At 43.5% G+C, this 20,622-nt stretch overlaps 2 protein-coding genes and 2 non-coding genes across 6 annotated transcripts in view; 2 read left to right on the top strand and 2 right to left on the bottom strand.

Annotated features, from left to right (window-relative positions):
• The first annotated feature begins 6 nt into the window (after positions 1-6).
• LOC112074052 (SLAIN motif-containing protein 1) lies at positions 7-9,285 on the top strand. Of its 3 annotated transcripts, XM_024141272.2 has the most exons (8): positions 7-185; positions 1,043-1,176; positions 3,510-3,641; positions 4,953-5,102; positions 5,660-6,025; positions 6,818-6,970; positions 7,185-7,482; positions 7,591-9,285. In XM_024141272.2, the coding sequence occupies exons 1-8, from the start codon at positions 106-108 to the stop codon at positions 7,664-7,666; spliced, it is 1,389 nt and encodes a 462-aa protein (XP_023997040.1). In that variant the 5' UTR covers positions 7-105; the 3' UTR covers positions 7,667-9,285. The 3 variants fall into 3 exon arrangements, with proteins under 3 accessions (XP_023997040.1, XP_070296472.1, XP_070296473.1); XM_070440371.1 differs by lacking the exons at positions 7-185; positions 1,043-1,176 and adding an exon at positions 1,186-2,154 and having other exon boundaries at positions 7,591-9,284; XM_070440372.1 differs by lacking the exons at positions 7-185; positions 1,043-1,176 and adding an exon at positions 4,093-4,200 and having other exon boundaries at positions 3,433-3,641; positions 7,591-9,284.
• Positions 9,286-9,892: 607 nt separating this feature from the next.
• trnae-uuc (transfer RNA glutamic acid (anticodon UUC)) lies at positions 9,893-9,964 on the bottom strand. Its single transcript has one exon. It is a non-coding gene; the product is annotated as a tRNA-Glu (tRNA).
• Positions 9,965-18,114: 8,150 nt separating this feature from the next.
• The window catches only part of LOC112074050 (WW domain-binding protein 4-like), an 8,255-nt gene continuing 5,747 nt past the window's right edge, over positions 18,115-20,622 (top strand). The window contains exon 1 of the mRNA XM_024141269.2: positions 18,115-18,192. Coding sequence (XP_023997037.2) covers positions 18,115-18,192 — 78 coding nt within the window. The remainder of the gene's footprint in view (positions 18,193-20,622) is intronic.
• On the bottom strand, positions 19,081-19,152 carry trnae-uuc (transfer RNA glutamic acid (anticodon UUC)). The gene has a single exon. It is a non-coding gene; the product is annotated as a tRNA-Glu (tRNA).

The following is a 20,622-nucleotide window of genomic DNA, read 5'->3' as shown; positions in this document are numbered from 1 at the left end:
CTACTGTGCCAGTCTTCCTTGGAGTCATTTTTCCCGTTGGACGAACCGTTCGAATATTTACATTCACATTATGTTGATACTGCTCTCGAGACGGAAGCTGATTATATGGAACTTACGGTTCTGGATGAGGTGGACATTCTGGACCTAGATGCTGTATTCTCTAATGAAGACTCTGAAGCTACCTGGTAACTATTTCACAATCTGCAACGGTTTGTATAATGTAGTTGAGGTGGCAAATTTAATCGGACAGATTTCTTTGAAACTTGCAGTCCTTATTTGCATATGACAATTTATCTATACGATGTACGATGGTGATGCAGTGTTCTGTTTATTTTAAAGGATATGTGACTGTTACTCTGGTTTGACGTAGGCCTATGGAATATAATATTGTACCTGCAAATGAGACTCAAWTCCTAGTAGGAATGATATACGACAACAAAGCCACACCTTCGGGGCAAATTGGACAGAAAGATGGAGCTGACACTTGTTCCAATGTCATTCGATTTTTCTTTAACAAACACATCGATTTGTTGCAATTATCATAGTCAACGATTATGAATGAGCAGACGGCCACTGCTCTGAAAATGTGCCTGTTGAAATGGAGGCTAGACTGCATCAGTCTGAGACATGTCGACTTGGGGGTGGAGGACTGGAGACACAAAAGTGCTATTATTTTAGTGGTAAAACGAATGCATAAGAATACCCGCTGATAAAAGATGACATTCTACTTTTGACTCATTCTTTATTTTGGCAAATCCATTATAGTGCCCAAAACCAATTTTGGACTGCAGTCAGAATTGGCTGCTCCACACTATGCGCCACGGTTTGCGCTTGTTGGCTACAATCAATATGATTATTTTCTCAGGTCCTAAGTGAGGTTTTGGCTTGATGTACATTTTTGGGATCATAGTAAAACTGGAAAACGTATCCCTGACCCGAAACCAGTCTTCCCTGTAGGCCCATAAGGGTTGATATGGGACTATAGGGCAGTAAAATCCTCTTCATTCCTCCTCTTATGGCTCTCATCCTGTCTTCCCTGCAGGCTGTATGTGTCAGCCAAGGCCCGGCTTTGGGGGGAGAGCCCTGTTACCCCCCTCCAGTGGAGCAGACAGGTCCTGGACAGCCCCAGAACAGAGGTGGAGTCTGCCCGCTCACTGTGCCTCAGGTTGGACCAAGGTATGAGGAGGGGTGGAAACTAGGGACCAAAAAGGGTGGATAGATGGATGGCTATATAATAGACCATAGGTTTCTATCAACCTGATGAAACGTTTTGTATTCAAAAACTTTTTCAACAGATTGTTATGATTCTACTTTACTGTGTGTGTGGGTACATGGAGGTGAGGGGGAGGCTAGCACTGTGATGCCTTGAGCACAGTGTGAAACAGGTCCTCAAGTCTCTCAGGATTATGTAACCAGCCAACTCCAGACTATTTTGGACTCTGAGGTAAAAGTACAGCACCTTTCCAGACAGTCACTAGCCACACACAGCACTGGCTACATCAAACTACACACAGCACTGGCTACATCAAACTACACACAGCACTGGCTACATCAAACTACACACAGNACTGGCTACATCAAACTACACACAGTACTGGCTACATCAAACTACACACAGCACTGGCTACATTAAACTACACACAGCACTGGCTACATTAAACTACGCACACACGACAGGCGTCATTAAACTACGCACACACGACCGGCGTCATTAAACTACGCACACCCGACTGGCGTCATTAAACTACACACGGTGGTCACGCACAAGCGGAGTCACACCTGAAAAGACGGCCGTATACAAACCTACAGACCCACACATTCGCAGCATGGTTATGACAGTGAGTGCATTCATTTCACCTGGTTAGGTGATGGAGATCACGTTCTAATTCACAGCCTCTACCTGAAGAAGGGTTGCAGTGGAGAGGTGACCGGGTCGAATGAGAATGAATGGGTGGCCGTAAAGTGAAGCTATGAGTGGCCGACTTTGGGAACTTAGCGGTAACGTCAGGGTTAATGCCTCTACTCCTGAGACATTCCATGGTGTCCAATGACCACAGAGTGGACCTTGGGTTAATGTCTGAGAGGAAGCTGTGGTGTGAAACAGGACAGTGGAGGAGTGAATAGATGTGACGTCTCCCACGGTCTTCGCTGAAGGTAATGTATTAATACAGCTTTAGTCCTCTAAGCTCTTAATGAGAGGTGAAGCACTGGCCGCAACTGTCTGTGTGCGTCACTTTCAACAACTTAGAGTAAACACACACATCACCTTAATTGCATTTCTTTTTACTATTATAGATTTGAAAAGTATCTGTTTTTGCACATTAAATCCAATTTAACTTGGCGTTCATATTATACACTTGTCATGCAACAGCTTATCGTTGCATCAGTGAAGCTGMCATTTTGTTTTTTTAACCAGGCAAGTCAGTTATGAACAATTCTTATTTACAATGACAGCCTAGGAACAGTGGGTTAGCTGCCTTGTTCAGGGGCAGAACGACAGATTTTTACCTTGCTAGCTCTGGGATTCGATCTAGCAACCTTTCGGTTACTAGTCCAACGCTCTAAGCTACCTGCCACCAATGCATCAGTGAACTACAGGTAACCGCCAAAATAAAGGGAACAACAACATAAAGTGTAATACTTATAAAATATACTTTTATCCCTCATACTCATGTTTCCTTTATTTTGTCAGTTACCTGTATTTTACTACAATATATTGCTGTAAGGATCTCAACTAGAAGCCCGTATATTCATTTCACAGTAGCTGTAACTGCAGGAAAAGCCTTCCACTGCTTTCTCACTTGACCTACTATCTGCCTGTTGCTACGTTCACAGGGCCTCCCTCGGCAACCAGAGGGGTAACCATGGTTACCGTGTTTACATGAAAGGCATCTCGCCTCGATGCTGCTAAGTGGTTTATATTCTCAGTGACAGGTATAACATAACCCCTCTATCTGTGGTGGAGGGATATATATGCAGCGCTGTGTTGAGCAGCACACAGCCGAACCACCACACAGAGGGAGAGAGATGCTTTGCTTTCTCAGCTCTGTCACATTTATTATTCATTCTTCTCTCTCTGTTSTTTTGATCCACCACATCTCCTCTAGATAGATTGCTGGGATATTTGTTTAGCGAGTGTTCATTACTGTAGGTCTCCTCTATGAATATATATCAGAAGGTGTGTGTGTGGTCGCTGCTCCGTCCCTGGTCCTGGCCTTTGCTGAATGGGTGTGTTGAGCGGTGTGTGTGTGAGGGTTGTGAATGCAGCTTTGTCTCCTGGGCATTGGACAGCAGATGTGTTCCCTGGCTGCTACTGAATAGTGGTTCTGTGACTGTCACAGCAATGTGACGYGCTGGGTGTGAGGTAAACAACCGCTTCACACTGCTGACCTCTGTTCCTTGTGAGGGGCCCGGAAAGCACTGACAGCTGTGTGTGTGTTTTGGGGGTGGTCCGATACAGTATGACATTGCCTTTTTCCCTCCCTCCTCCTCCTACCTCACATGCGTAGTCCATAGGTGGCGGGGGGTCTTCTCCAGCCACTCTTCCCCTGCCCTCCCCCTGAGACGTGTAGCTGGAGTGTCCCCCCTCAGTGCCTCGTTCTCCAGGTCCTGCTCCACCCCTCCACCCGCTGACAGACCTGGTAAATAAATACACACACAGATTACTATGTGACATGGGTACAGATTGCCATAATGTTACCATAATATTACCATATGACATTGGTTTAACTAGGGGTTTTTCAACCTTGCAACCTGATCAGGAGAAACTCTTGTCCCTATTGAGCAGGAAACCTCTGCGCCCTATTGAGCAGAATCAGGGCCATATTGAGCAGAAAGATCCTGGGCCTTGTTGAGCAGAAAGTCAACACTCCTGATCAGTTCACCAGGTGAGGAAAACCCCTGGTCCTTAGACACGAGGGCTACTCCATCCATGATTACTTCTTAAACATGGTATTTCACAATTGAAAAAAATACCACAGTCTCTTCATTAGAATAGTTTTCTTTTTTCTCCATTGAAACAACTCTCCATGATTCTCTTTCTCTCCCCCTTATCCTGTCTCCTTCCCCTCCCTTTCTTTCTCCCTCCGTCAGCCTCATTCTCCTCACCCCTCCATCCTCTCCTCCACCTGTCCCTGACTCCTGTAGGGAAGGCTGAGAGAATTCCCACATTCCTCCCAGCCAATCACTCAGCTAATCGCAGTAAGCCTCGCTCGCTCCCCCGCTGGCCCACGTTGGCTCAGTCTCTATGTCATGTCAAGGTTTGCATCTCAATAGTCTGTTTGAAAGAGCTTCCTCTCCTTGTCTCCTCTCCTTCATTCCTGCTGATGTTAGAGATATGGACAGGTGAAACACCTTAAGTTTCATCTACTGGCTGTCTTGTCAGATCAGAACAGAGGTGGACACAAGAAGAGAGGAAGCCACTATAGACTATTGAGGCCCCCAAGGTCATCATTCATCATTTGTCACTGCACGAGAAGGAGTGTTTCAGTGTGTGTTCAGTTTCTGCTGCTTCAGGTGTTTGCCATGTGAAGTTCAACATAGTGGGATGGTCTGTCCCCTCACTTGAGTGGAATAGTCCCTTTGGTGATGGAAGTGCCACATGTCACACAGCTAGGTCGAGCCTGTGGGACCTGGTTGGTGGCCATAATGGAAAATGGCCATGGGGGCTTGGAGTGGCCATAAACACAATATGGCCTTTTCTAGCTTTGTCTGTGATTTGTGGTGCTTCTATCACCAAAGGCACAATTCCATGACGTGGCCTCCCTACTAACAGTGACTCTGCAATGTTTCTTAAAGGGAGAGTGATGTTTTTTTGCTGCCAGTGTACCTCTATCTAAACTAATCTTGCATTTCATCTGGTCAGTATTCTTTGTGTTCATTGTTAATGTAAAATCTCTGCAATGTAATTTGTCTGTGATCTGACCTTTGAACTCTGTTGTTGTGTGTCGAAGGCCGCAGCCTCCGGCGGTTACTCCTCAGCCCYCAGTCTTCCATGGACAGTGAGCTCAGTGCCTCAGAGCTGGAGGATGACTCCATCACGCAGGGATACAAACTGCAGGACCTTGTTGACGTCCAGGTCATGGCTCGTCTGCAGGAGGACAGTGAGTCCCTCACCCTTTATTAAAAACTGTTGTTGTTACATAGTTATGACTATATATTGTTTTACATAGTAAGAGGTGAGTTTTCCCCCCTTTCTATGTAAAAGTGTTAAATGCTTTATAAATCAGAACTATTATTATTATTAACTATTGAGCAGGTGACCTGAAAGGGAATAACTCTGGGCCCCAAGGTTAAAAGTAGGGCCCAGAGTTGTTCATGTGGTCTTGGATTCCTGGCCATTTTCTTGCCCTTTTATTGTTCCTCTCTCTCCTTATGTTCCTCTCTCTCCTTATGTTCCTCTCTCTCCTTATGTTCCTCTCTCTCCTTATGTTCCTCTCTCTCCTTAWGTTCCTCTCTCTCCTTATGTTCCTCTCTCTCCTTATGTTCCTCTCTCTCCTTATGTTCCTCTGTCCTTCTCTCCCTTCTAACACTGTAACGTGATTCAAGACCTCAGACTTCATCCAGGCTTTATTAACCTTAACCTCAGGCGTAGAAGGTGACGACTGATTGTGTTCCGTGTTTGTGTGTTTGCGCTTGTCCGTATTTCCCCCTCCTTCAGGTCTTCGTCAGGACTACKCCACCACCCCCACCTCCATCAACCGCCGCAGCGCCAGCTTCTCCTTCCTCTCCCTTCAGCACAGCGGCGAGGCCGACCTGGAGGAGGAAGAGGATGAGGAAGAGTACGGGCAGCTACCTCCTCCCCAGCCCCGCCTGACCCGTGTGGGACCCACCCTGCAGCGCGGCCTCTCCCACTCCCACACCTTCTCCAGCATACGGGACTGGAGGAGGAGCACAACCAGCCCCTCCACCCCTCAGTACCCCTCTGGAGGATTCTCCTATCAGCCCCCACCCCAACCCCAGGCCCTGGCCAGCCCCACACTCAGCACCTACACACCCGAACAACAGGGCTTCAGGCCTGGATCAGGTGAGCAGGCCTGGCCCATGCAGGCACTTGGGTTGCGTTCATTAGAGAAAATGGGAGATAAAAAAATATATATATATTATGACAATAAATGTTTTTATTGGACAGTGTTCTCCTGTTCGTTGTCTATTGGACTCAACCCTGGCCCTCTGCTTAAATTTATGAAATCTCACACTAATAAGAATTCTTGATTTGCAAGACTCTCTAATTGTGTATTTATGTTCGCTTTGTATTTTGGGGATCASATTTGGAATGCAGATGGATATGAGTACATTTTTCAAACAAGCCTTTTGTGTTGTCTTGATGGAACATTTGCATAACAACAAAGTACAATATTAGAAGGGCTACAAAATAATTGACACACGACGTGATGGCCCTCTTATGAAATAGTCATACTAATCTATTTATAGGTTTGTKTTCAACTTGTCATTGTTTATGTGGGACAGGTCATTTTTAAGGTCACCCACTCGTTAGTCACTACTGTACTGGCAGACTACCAGGGATGTGCTCACTGTAAGCCTCTTGAGACACTGACTGTTCTGTAAGCTCTTGGAGGCTATTCTGTTTCTGTTCTGGGAGCTAAACAGGAGAGGGACACTGAATAGAGGGTGGTGAGATTACAGGAGATGTTTATCTTTGGGGCCTCAACTGGTGTTCTTCAAGAGAGACTAGTGAGTGGCACGTATTCCTCTTGAGGGCTCTATGTAGAATCTGAGATGATAAATTCTTTGTCATCTAGATCTGTGGCCTTGAATTCATACAGGAATATTGTGTGTGTGTGTACATTCTATTTAGATAAGCTGCGGAGGAGCATGCCCAACCTGTTCAGGGCTCCCAGTGTGCCTAGCCCACTGAGCCCAGCCAATCACATCGTCTCTCCTTCCACCCTTCGGAACAGTCTGAGCTTCGACTCGTCCAATGGGCTGGCCAGCAGGCTACAGTCCTCCAGTAAGATACCGTCTTCTTTGTTTTAGCTCTGACCATACACATACTATRAAACTGCAGGGCTTGATTGACTTGCCAGAATGTATCAAATTGAAAATGATCATTCTAAGTCGGTGGTCCATACATTATACAGTAGACCTGAGGAAAACAGGAATATTATATCAATCCATTAATCTGTATATGATGTATTGTCAAMCCTCTGTTCCTCTCCCACTAGTCCCTTCACCCGGTCAGTTGCAGAACAGAGTCCAGAGTGTGGGGAACTTCCAGTCGTTGTCGCGGCAACCCCTCAAAGCCACAGCCTACGTCAGCCCCACTGTGAAAGGGCCAGTTACCATGCCGACCTCCACCAGTCTGCAGTCCCTGAGCGGCATCAGTGGGATCCCCCTCCCCAGTAAACCAGCTGTGGGGGTTGGGGGCACTCCTACACCCCCCCGGAGCAGCCTGCCCCGCCCGGCCTCCTTTATCGGGACCAGCTCCACCCCTCGAAGCAAGATCGCCCAACCCACACGCAGGTAGGCTACTGTAGGACACTAGGGGAGCGCCAACAAGCTCAAAACTAGGTTCTTGTTGTCTGGGATCGTAATTTCCTATTTTTCATCTCAATCTGATCTTTTCCCCAGTTTATTGACGCCTCCTAAGAGCTTGTCCAGCCTGAGTGCCCTACGAGACGGGAGCTGGAGAGATGGCTGCTACTGAGAGAGGGATGAATGGAGACGTGAATGGAGAGATGAGATGCAGAGAAGAAGAAGAGCTGGCAATGTAGAGAGACCCTGCTGGTTGGGGTCGATCACTGCCACACAAAGTGTTCTTTGGGAATTGAGAAGGCAGGTCAACCAAACTATAGGGAATAACAACCTTGTGTAGAACGCCCTCATGATTGGGTATGTGAGGTGTGGTCAGCACTCAAAGTCAAACATGCATTCTCCACCTGTCCAATTTGGTCTGTGCCAAGGGGAATCGCCCTGTTGATATTTTTATGCACTAACAAGTTTTAACCACGTTATGGTTACATTAACATACTAAAGAAAGAGCTGCCACTTTATGCTAATTAAGCCACATAATTCGTTTTTTTWWACTTTGGAACTCTGATTAATAAAAGGTGTATTTTCTCTTAATGGAGAGCACCAAATATGCTGCTAAAAAAAGTCTAAATCACTCCCTATTGTCTGGGTGTATTTGGTCTAATTTTTACATGGCAAGGTATATTTAAAATAAATCTTATATTATTTATTATCTTATGATTAGTGTAGAGACTAAAGTTAACTTTCAGTGTGCATTGTTGGGATGCTGATTGTATTGATGCAATATTCTTCATGATTTTTTTAAAATGTGAAGCATATTAACCAAATTAAAGCTAACGTCTGAATCTGTTTACAAAATGTCTCACCAAGACAGGGAAATAACTTCAAGTTGTGTTTTGGACACTTTTTAAACTATAAAGATTCACTGGCATATCTATGAAATATTTGTAATTGTTGCACTGATTGTACAAGTGTGAATTGAAATGTAATTGTTTTTGTTCATTTTATTTGTGATATTGCACTTTTATGGTTAATAATAATTTTGTTGATGAAGAGCACAGGGTAGATGTTTTGTCTTTTGGGATGAAGGATTACTTTTTAAAGATCACTTACGTAGCATTCTCTGTCTGTTAATAATTTTTTCAGTATTTWAAAAAAGCAGGTTAGTCTTCATGGCCATCTCTTTCTCCAAAACATTTTTTTTTACTCTATTTAATTGAATGAGTGTAGTTCTTTTAAAAACTAAAATTAAAGATTTTCAAATGTTAAGTATTATTTGAACCTGATATTCAATTATGTCTCGAGTTAGTGGGCTACTGGTTATTTTCACAGGTGAAGTTCTTACATTTTCGCTAAATTTGTCAGATTGATTGTATTCAGTTTCCGTATCAAAAAACATGTAACGCTTTCTGTTTTCAAGCCTATCCCAAACTTTAACCCTTACCTTAACCATTCACCGTTAATGCCTAGCCTCAAAAATGTGGAGTTAATGTCTAAACAACCTTACACGGAACCCAAACCGGCTGTGAGCGTGTGCCATTGTGCATACATGTATTTTGTCCCCCCACACCAAACGCGATTAAAATATCAAAACAAACTCTGAACCAGTTACATGAATTTGGGGACAGGTCAAAAAGCATTAAACATGTATGGCAATTTAGTTAGCTAGCTTGCACATGCTAGCTAATTTGTCCTATTTAGCTAGCTTGCTGTTGCTAGTTAATTTGTCCTGGGATATAAACATTGAGTTGTTATTTTACCAGAAATGCACAAGGTCCTCTACTCCGACAATTAAACCACACACAAAACGGTCAACCGAATCGTTTCTAGTCATCTCTCCTCCTTCCAGGATTTTTCATCTTTGAATTTATATGGTGATTGGCATCTAAACTTTCATAGTATTACCACGACAACCGGCAACACAGTTCGTCTTTCAATCACCCACGTGGGTATAACCAATGAGATGGCACGTGGGTACCTGCTTCTATAAACCAATGAGGAGATGGGAGAGGCAGGACTTGCCRCGCGATCTGCGTCAGAAATACGAATGACTTCTATTTTAGCCCTTGGCAACGCAGACGCTCCTTGGCGCACGCGCGCAATAATTTAATAACATGGATTTCTACATTTATTTTGCAACGCTCGCGCACGCGAGGTGTCCGGTCTGGTCAGCATGTTACACTTAGAAATTTGACATTTGAGTAATGTTGATGAAYGTGTAATTTTGGTGTGAGACTGTGAGCGCTAGTTGCAGCATTGCTAGGGTAGCCTACATCGGATAGTATTCTATTTAGTCAGTTCGCAATATTTTAACAGTCAAAGCCACCAGGCAGGCATATACCGTACCTGTATCTTTAAGCCGACTGTGCATAACATGTTCAAGGTTTTAATAAAAACTCCGTTCCCATACCGGGAGTCGAACCCGGGCCGCCTGGGTGAAAACCAGGAATCCTAACCGCTAGACCATATGGGAGGTTGGAAAACGTAGGAGTACTTTAACACTGAAATCCACAGGTAAGCCTATTGGTACTGTAGAGTGGTATTTCCGAACCCTTGTATCCCCAACAGTACACATTGTTGTTGTAGCCCTGGACAAACACCTCATTCAGCTCATTGAGGGTTTGGTGATTAATTGAATCAGGTGTGCTTGTCCAGGGTTACAATAAAAATATGTACTGTTGGGGGTATTCGAGAAGTGATGTACAGTACTTCAGTAAAAATACTTTAAAGTACTACATTTTTKGGGGTATCTGTACTTTACTATTTATATTTTTGACAACTCTTACTTCACTACATTCATAAAGAAAATAATGTACTTTCTATACATTTTCCCTGACACCCAAAAGTACTCGTTACATTTTGAATGCTTAGCAGGACAGGACAATTGTCCAATTCACGCACTTAAAGAGAAAATCCTTGATCATCCCTACTGCACCTGACGTGGCAGACTCACTAAACACAAATGCTTTGTTTGCAGTTTATGTGTCGTTCGCGAACGAGTCGGCTCTAAGAGCCGGCTCTTGTAGGTGAACGTTGGGAGCCGGCTCGCATATCAGAAAAACCTAATCTATTTACAAAAAATAAGATATGAATAATCAAAATATTTTAATTCGTTGAATTAATTAATTAAAATAACGAAAAAATTAATAAAATAATATAGGCCTAATTGCTCAAGCGCACACCCATTCGTTCTGACTGTCTGCTCAGACTAACAGTCTCACCTCTTGTTCCTGACAATCAGACACGCAGTGTCAACCAATGAACCAAAGATGCGTGAGGGAGGGCCGAGCCAACTCACTCACAGTCATACRCTTAGCAGCCGAGGAGAGAGGAAGGACAGCTGTGAAAACAACAGCTGAAAAATGAGTCGGAAGCACAGAAGCATTTGGATGCATTTTAATAACGTAGACAATGTTAGAACACAGTGTATAATTTGCCAAAACAGAATATAAAGCCGGTTCTACGCACAACCTACACCGGCATATGAGAAACTGTGCACCCAACCGTGAAGCTAGCTGTAGCGGAGCTTTGAGAAACTAGCGGGCCTGCTAGTGATAGTGGTGGAGCCAGCACCTTCACACGTGGAGATGTATCCACTCAATTAAGTAGGCCTACTCCGCGACCCACACCTACGCAGTCTTCTATTGACCAGTTTATGCCAAAGTAGCAAACAAGGCCAAATTGGCCAAATCTGTAGCAAAACAAGGCCAAATCGATATTGCATTGGCTAAAATGATTGCCACCGATTTCCAGCCATTTTCAATCGTGGAGGACAGAGGTTTTAGAAATTAGAGCAATAGTCTAAATYCAATGTACACAATTCCAAGCAGGAGAACCCTTTCAAAATCACTTATTCCACAACTGTACGAGAGCACACAGGCTTCAGTGCTGGAAAGAGTCCACTCACTGACTGCTGGACATCAAGGGTAATGTAATAAATGATGTTTTTATTGACCTTAACACTTAGCTATAATATTGTTATAATGCCTTCATTATTAAAGCAGACGTGGTTGTAACACTTTGCTGCACCCCACAGATGAACCCGTTCTGCCTGTGCCAGATACTAACCTTACTCCCACACACACACAGAGAGAGATGGCTGACACAAACCATTTATGAGCACTGATAAGGCAGGGGGGCGCTCTGACCTCAGGGGGGCGCTCTGACCTCAGGCGCCAGTTGCTGGTGTCTGCTTTAACATCTTGTCAATACAAGAGACAACCCAGACCGGCATGGCACTCCACGAGCCCGCGCATGCATACACACACACACACACACCCCTGTTTCAGGCGGGAGTTCCAAGGACAAAAGAACACTACTGAGAACCAATGGAACATTGATATCAGCCTGAAGGGGACCGCCCTCCACTCACAGCGACCAGTCAGGAGAGCAGAACTACTAAAACAACCTACGTCATTTCACTGTATAAAATGTATTGCACAATATGAGTCGGGGCTCCTCCGGCTAGCTCCCTCTGAGCTAAATGGACGAGCCCCGTGCACGTGTTGTCAGATATCTTTGCAACTTATTAAACTGCCTTAAATATCATACCTTATCCACCTGGTCTAGCGTCTCAACTTGGTCTCTCTCTTCTAGTAAATATCATCAACTTTACAGTAGCCACCACTTCTTACATGTCGGTTACATGTCACTTCATTGAAGATAGCCCACCGCTTACTAAAGTCATGACAGGGAGACTGCATAGTGGCCACATCCGTTCCCATGAGAGGGTCCTTCTTGAAAACGGGACAAATAATTAATGGAGAGAAGCAAAGTGAAGGCAAATTTGATACTTAAGTAATATTTTAGCAATTAGGACTTACTTTTGATACTTAAGTAACATTCAAAACCAAATACTTTCAGACTTTTAACTTCTTATGCTGCAGGGGCAGTATAAGTAGGCTTGGAATGAAAGGTGCACCAGGGTGCCGCATAGTAAACTGCGGCCTTCCCTCAGTCCCAGTTGCTAAATATATGCCAGTATTATTATTCGTAATTGGATAGAAACCACTCTGGAAGTTTCCTAAACTGTTTTTGAATGATGTCTGTGAGTATAACAGAACTCATACATTGCAGGCAAAAATCTGAGAAAAAATCCCCAACAGGAAGGTGGGAATTCTGAGTTTTTGGTAGATTTTCAATACAGCATCTATTGAACGAACAGTGGGATATGGATGAGTTTTGGCACTTCCTACGGCTTCCACTAGATGTCCAAACAGTCTGTAGAACCTTGGTCTGATGCCTCTAACTGTGAAGTGGGGCCGAAGGAGACAGGAAATAGTCAAGGTCTAACCATGACCTGGTGGGTACGGATGCGAATGGCTAGCTAGTTAGCCGGTGGTGCGCGCTACGCAGCCTTTCAGTCGGTTACGTCCTTTGCTCTGAAACCTGCAAAAAACGCATTGCGTTCTGCAAGAGCCGCGGCTTTTGTGGAGGATGGGTAACGAATGCTCGTGGGTGACGCGTTGTTGATGTGTGGCAGAGGGTCCTGGTTTCGTGCCCGAGGGGTGGTCTAAAGTTATACTGTTACATTGATGCTGTTGACCCAGATGACTGGTTGCTGCGGAAAAAGGAGGAGTCGAAAGGGGGGGTGGAGTGTAACAGATGCCGAAATGGCCTAGCTAGTTAGCGGTGGTTGTGCGCTAGCAAGCCTTTCAGCCTGCGTTTACGTCACTTGCTCTTGAAACTAAGAAGTGTGGTTCCCGTGCTCTGAAGGGTGTGCCTTTTGTGGAGGCGATGGGTAACAATGCTTCGTGGGTGAACTGTTTGTTGATGTGTGCCATGAGGGTCCCTGGTTTCGCGCCCGGGGTCGAGGGGACGGCCGTAAAGTTAAACTGTTACACTGGCCATGCTCCTGACCATGTGCATTCACATCAGAGGGAAGCTAGTTGTTCCATCGCACATTGAAGTCAATGTAATTTCTCCGGTTGGAACGTTATTCAAGATTTATGTTAAAAGACATCTAAAGATTGATTCAATACATCGTTGTGACATTGTTTCTACTGACTGTTACGGAACTTTTGGACATTTCGTTCTGCTTTTTAAGTGAACACGCCTTCCTGGGGCCTGTTTGCACAAAAACTAGGATAAGGGATTAAGCCAAGGTATATCTTGTGATCTGGCTCAATTGATCCGTAATCCGGTTGCACTAAAGATGGATAGGGGGCAGGAAGGATATTTTTATTGGTAATAAATTACCATGGAGATTTATTCTGTGGAGACTAGCCTGCTCCCAGAACGCAGGCTAAATTCCAGGATCTATTTAATCTCATGCCCTAATGTCAGTCAGCAGTCAAACCACAAATGGAAACCAAATAGTTATTTCACTGCTCACTAATACATTGTTATTCACATATAACTAGACCGCACTGTTATTATTTAACGTTTGTGATCATTAATTCAATGTTTTGGATAAAAATGATTTTTTAGATGCTGGTTTGCTATCATTGATAATTACAGTTTCCCAATAGACTAAGGCTATATATAAAATGATAGAAATTAGGGCCACAGAGGGGAAAAAAAACACAAGTCATAATATTGTAAACCAGTTGTTTTTAAAGGAGGCAGTTGGTTTAAAATGACAGATGTGGGGCATTTCGTGAAATTGTAACTTCCAGTATGGTTTTCATAAACAAAAGACATGCTGGATGTGCCAAGAAATATTAGTATCAACATTGTCAATAAGTATCAAAACTGTAAAACAATATGTAGCTTTTCTGCAGAAAGAAGCCAGCCTGCATAAATTTATGACTTTATCCTTTTTTCTTCAGTGTGGCCCTATACTCTGTCATATAAACAAATACACATTCCATATGGAATATAAAAACACAATGGTGTAAATTATGTTCCCTTTATTTGAATAAGGACAAAAACCAAAGCAAGGTAACACCAGCTCCTATTCCGAAACTGAAGTCACAGTGACTCCTACAAGATGGAAAGCACAGAATCAGCCTATTATACAAAATGATACATACACATTCAAGGTCTGTTATATAAACACACCTGCAATGTCTGCCACACTCAAATAAATGCAGGACAAATCCATACACATCAACTGAAACAGACAGAATGAATGGAGCAGTAGCCTCCTCTGCAGCCTTTGTATTAACACAGTTATACGCACAAACATCATTAAGAGGCCAAATTTCGTCAAAAAACGAACCCCAAAAAAAACCCAAAATTTCCTCTGCCACAGCAGGACATATTTAACCAAAATGGAAAGCACAGCATACTAACTAAAATAATCAACACATATTGGTCCCTCAGTCAGCCGACACTGTCGTCATCAGGGAGATGCCGGATTGTCCCAGTCCATGGCTGGTGGCACTCTGGGGGCCTCTCTTCCTCAGGCCAGGCCACAATTGTGGAGGACAGCACAAGCCACAGTAAATATCACATGCCCTAACAGGGCTGACCCTTAATTTGTGAAGGCAGTGAAAGGTGCCTTCGGTAGGCAAAGGTCAATTTCAACTCTGGCCCTGGTCCTGGCAGGGACATGGTTGTAGGCCTGCGTGGCTTCTGGGGGTCTGTGAAAGGTGTCAGGAGAAAAAGGCTGGAGCCATCCCCCTGTCCCCCAGCAACACACAGAGAATTGCACCTGTAACACAAAAAATCTCACAAAATTACTACCCATAAACACATGATATTCTTACACAGCCATGATGGTTTAATATAGGGTTGTGTGGGCTTACCTTGTTGATAAGGCACTGATAGATTCAGAGGCCCGAAGATTCTGGAGTCATGGACTGAAGCCAGGCCCATTTTGCCACAACATTGCTGATACACAGTCAGCATTGCAGACCATTGAAATCATAAGAATGAGGAATATTACACAAATCAATGCACATCACTTGGCAATGCAAGTGTTCGTAAATGGACATTCAAAAAGTTACTGTTCACCTGAACATTAATGCTGTGAAAGGAATTTCCTATTCACAATTCGGCCTCATGGGCACCTGAGGGGGCTTTTATTCCTTATGTGTGTGCAGTCCAACTGCACAAATGACATTGGGGAAACCTGTCACAAAGTAATGAAGTATCCTACTATGTGTTACCCCCCCACAGTTGTCCTGGTAATTTGTAGATCCTCTTACCCTGCCAATCCTATAGAACTCCTCTTTGATGTCCAGAGTCTTCTGTGGGCCAGGGAAGGAGATGAAGACATCTGCTAATGCTTTGATAGCCAGACACACAACTCCTTATTGGCGGCAAATTGTGGCCTTGTTCAGCTGTTTCTGCTATCCCCCACTGGATTACAGGAAGGCTCCACTTAGCAAAAAAGCGCAAGGCCACACAAACCATTTGGCTCCACACTCAGTGCATGGCCTCGTGCAGTGCGGTGCTTAAATCCTGGACCCAGTAGTCTGCATACGATACCTTGATGCCATCTGCAGAAACCTGTATCTTTCATATAGATGGTCATCAGGAAGGCCAGTGGGTCCAACCGGTCCCTGAAGACCCTTTCTTCGCCTGAAGGCTCTCCTAGCAAAGTGCTTCTTCATCCACCACCCATCTCGCACGAATGGGCATGCCATTGTCAGAGAGAAAGGAACACACAATTTGGCCCTTCATATAGCAGTGAGCACACTGGTGCTGGGGGGGTGGCAAAAGAGGGCGATGCCTTATAACGATGACTTGGTTGTACTGATTGCTGGGAAAAATAAAAAAACCCTTTTAGAAAGATGCCACGTCCTGGTGTGCTCACAATAAGAGCTCATATGTCATGGCTCACTGACTTTACGAGAATATACCTAATTTTTAATTTTGAGCTGTGTCCTTTCTTGATGAGCTGGGGAGGAAAGAAAAAAAATGATTAATACATTTGTGTTACAAGTTAGCATACAGTGTACATTGAAGGGCATATCTCAACCTCCCTCTCCAAGTTTTTTTATTTCAAAGGTCCAGTTTCCTAATTTCCTCTTTTTTTATTTCGGACTCCAGTGCAAGATTTTCCATCTTTTTTTCTTCTTGTACTGAATGTCTATGTCCTGCCAGTTCATTTGGCGGCCGGAAGGTGGTTGCCATACAACTTTCTGATAGCTTGTGAGCTCCTGTGAACACAATAACAATTAGCGCAGCTGGAATTTGGCAGGAATGTGGTGTCCTTTTTATAATACGCACTATGTTGCCAGGCTGGTTTTCCCACTGTATAGCATCTGGGTCCTGTAAAAAGAATAGATTTTTTGATTTTGGATGAGGACTCCTCACCATTGTAGAGTAAATAGTACTTTCACAGTCTTAACATGATACCTCATGCCTTCTGGAATCCAGAGAGATGGTCTCCTCCTCATCATCGTCTCCATCATGTGCTGTTGCTGCGCACTGGGGCCTTCACCCTATCACATTTAATCGGATTCATATTGAAGCTAGTAGACAAGACATGCCAGGCCTACAGTATGCCTTTGATGGAGTACTCACTGATCAGCAGTCGTCTGGTGCTTGTGCTGGTGGCCTAACAGGAACACAGTGCTGCCAGACACTGCAAGGCAATAGGTAAACCAAAGTCAGACAGTCCAAATTGATTCAATATGAATGTGGTTGTATCCCATGTAGAGATGGAAGGACATACCTTGAATGAAGCGGTGGCATCTTGGGAGGAACCTATGCTCGTCTCTTTCCCCCAGGGATCCCCTCTAAGACGGGCTGCCTTATTTAGCTCCAAGGCCATGTCCTCTGCTGGGTAAGGTCAGCCTTTGGTGACCCACCACCCGTGCCTTGTCTGTGGGTATTCTTTTTCACTGCTAAAACAGTAAACAGACAATGTGTGAGCAGGCACCTTCTGGTACAATATATGCTTGTTGCTTTGTTAAATATTAGTCAGGGACCATACCATTCTGCAGAATGTTCTTGTATTTGATTTTGACCTGCTGCCATGTCCGTTTTGGCCCGTTCATGTTTAATCTACACACACACACACACACACACACATTAATGAGTCACACTGCAAAAAATTACTTGGTATTTTTTGTCTTGTTTTCAAGTAAAAATATCAAAAAATGTATCATAGCTTTATACAGTGTGATGAGTTACTTTACACAATTTCACTCATATCTGCAGTGCATTTCAATTAAAAATGTAACCGTTTCATAAATTACAGTACAACTGCATTTTTGGAGATGTGAATTAAATATTTGAATTGTAATTGTGATGTTTCAGCGGAGCGGTGAGTGTGTAATTGTGCACTACTTACGCATTCAGGCGGTCTGCAATACTTTGCCACGCTTTTTTCTCTTTGCTTTACACTGTGGCGGTGTTGCCTTTCTTCTTAATTATATCTTTTACCTCCTCGTATGCCTCCATGAGGATTTGGTGCTTCCGACGGGAAAGTACGCGGCTCTAGTTGCCATGGTAAATCAGTTAATCTGTGATCTGTGCGGGTCTATTTGAGTGAGCCGTAGGCGCGCACTATCCAGGATTGGTTCACCTGCTAATGAATCCTGTCTGCTCATCCTGGCTTGGTCTTTGTGCAACCAATTAAGCCTGGACGCACATGTTTTGGCTTCCATTGAGCTCAAGCTGAGTCATTTATCCCGGATGTCTTAATTCTACTTTTGTGCAACAGGCCCCTGATGTTGGATTTGTTTACCAAACACGCTAACAAAAATAGCTATTTGGACATAAATGATGGACATTGCCGAACAAAACAAACATATTCTTGTGGAGTGGGAGTCCTGGGAGTGCATTCCGACCAAAGTCAGCAAGGTAAATGAAGATTTATAATGCTTTTTATAGTTTTTGTTGACCTGCAACAATTTGGCGGTAACTAATGGCTTGCCTTTGTGGGCTGAACGCTGTCTCAGATTATTGAATATTGTGCTTTTGCCGTAAAGCTTTTGGAAATCTGCACACGGTTGCATAAGAACAAGTTTATCTTTAATTCTATGTAAAACATGTATCTTTCATCAAAGTTTATGATGATATTTATGTTATTTGACGTGGCTCTCTGCAATTTCTCCGGATATTTTGGAGGCATTTCTGAACATGGCGCCAATGTAAACTGAGGTTTTTGGATATAAATATTAACTTTATCGAACAAAAACATATATGTATTGTGTAACATGAAGTCCTATGAGTGTCATCTGATGAAGATCACAAAAGTTAGTGATTAATTTTATCTCTATTTCTGCTTTTTGTGACTCCTGTCTTTGGCTGGAAAAATGACTGTGTATGTCTGTGATTTTGCGGTGACCTAACATAATCGTTTGTGGTGCTTTCGCTGAAAAGCCTATTTGAAATCGGACACTTTGGTGGGATTAACAACAAGATTACCTTTAAAATGGTATAGGATACATGTATGTTTGAAGAATTTTAATTATGAGATTTCTGTTGTTTGAATTTGGCGCMCWGCACTTTCACTGGCTGTTGTCATATCATCCCGTTAACGGGATTGCAGCCATAATAAGTTTTAATCAAGTAGTATTTTAGYGGGTGACTTTCACTTTTACTTGAGAAATTTTCTATTAAGGTATCTTTACCTTTACTCAAGTATGATAATCTGGTACTTTTTCCACCAATGTATTCGAGGAGCAGGGTGAGGAAACACTGCTATAGAGAACATGTTCAAAGATGTTTAATTGAACAAAACAGTTGTTCCCATACCGGGAGTCGAACCCGGGCCGCCTGGGTGAAAACCAGGAATCCTAACCGCTAGACCATATGGGAGATCTTGAAAATTGACAGGACTATAGACTATTTGTTCCGTCTACACGGGACGGACTACATATTTATATTTAATTACATCATTCAATCCATTCTTCTCATATTCCTTATAATAAACTGCGACTAAAACGACACTTTCAGACGACTGTGTTGTCAAAATAAAGCCAATAAAAGCGATAACAGTAGCGAGTACAACCAGTTTTGACCCTCAAAGACATCCGTATATACGTCATAAGAAACGGACGCCGTGTTGATGGTTGAGAAATGTTCAACATTTTCTGCATTTGTGTGTAGCTAGCTAGGTTGTTTAACCTTAATTATATTCACGTTATATTGGATCAGAAGACACAATGTGAGTATTTTGTTTCACGTCACACCCATTGCAATTTCGTTTAAGATTTACTAAAGCTAACTATGTAACGTTAACGTTATTGGTACCGGAGAGCCAAGTCTGTGACCAAAAGGCATCTGAACAGCTTCTACCCCCAAGCCATAACACCTTGCCCAAACCGGCTGCGCGCGTGCACCATCGTGCCCTATCGTGCATAAATGTAATTTGTCCCCCCACACCAAACGCGATCACGACACGCAGGTTAAAATGTCAAAACAAACTCTGAACCAATKACATTAATTTGGGGACAGGTCGAAAAGCATTAAACATGTATGGTAATGTATGACAATTAATCCACACATAAAACGGCCAACCGAATCGTTTCTAGTCATCTCTTCTCCTTCCAGGCTTTTTCATCGTTTAAATGATATGTTGATCGCATCTAAACTGTCATTGTATTACCACGACTACCGGCAAAACTATAGAACAAACTTAACGTCAGGATAGGCAACCGAAATTAATAATTAATATATGTGTGTTATATTAAACAGAGGGAGTAAAATGCTACTAAGATCAGTGAAATGTAGGCTAAACTGACAACAGAGTGCCATTGGAGGACAGAGGTTTCATTAAATAGTACCCGCAAAACACCAGTCTCAACGTCAACAGTGAAGAGGCGACTCCAGGATGCTTGCCTTCTAGGCAGAGTTGCAAAGAAAAAGCCATATGTCAGACTGGCCAATAAAAAGAAAAGATTAAGATGGGCAAAAAAACACAGACACTGGACAGAGGAACTCTGCCTAGAAGGCCAGCATCCCGGAGTTGTACTCGCGAGACTTGTGAGACGTCTGTTTCTCAAACTAGACACTAATGTATTTGTCCTCTTGCTCAGTTGTGCACCGAGGCCTCCCACTCCTCTTTCTATTCTGGTTAGAGCCAGTTTGCGCTGTTCTGTGAAGGGAGTAGTACACAGCGTTGTACGAGATCTTCAGTTTCTTGGCAATTTCTCRCATGGAATAGCCTTCATTTCTCAAAAGAAGAATAGACTGATGAGTTTCAGAAGAAAGTTCTTTGTTTCTGGCCATTTGAGCCTGTAATCGAACCCACAAATGCTGATACTCCAGATACTCAACTAGTCTAAA

This window comes from Salvelinus sp. IW2-2015, unplaced genomic scaffold, assembly GCF_002910315.2.
Source record: "Salvelinus sp. IW2-2015 unplaced genomic scaffold, ASM291031v2 Un_scaffold2474, whole genome shotgun sequence".
NCBI classification, from domain to species: domain Eukaryota; kingdom Metazoa; phylum Chordata; class Actinopteri; order Salmoniformes; family Salmonidae; genus Salvelinus; species Salvelinus sp. IW2-2015.
The sequence above is the reverse complement of the archived record's forward strand: the minus strand, read 5'-3'. Positions and strand labels throughout refer to the sequence as shown.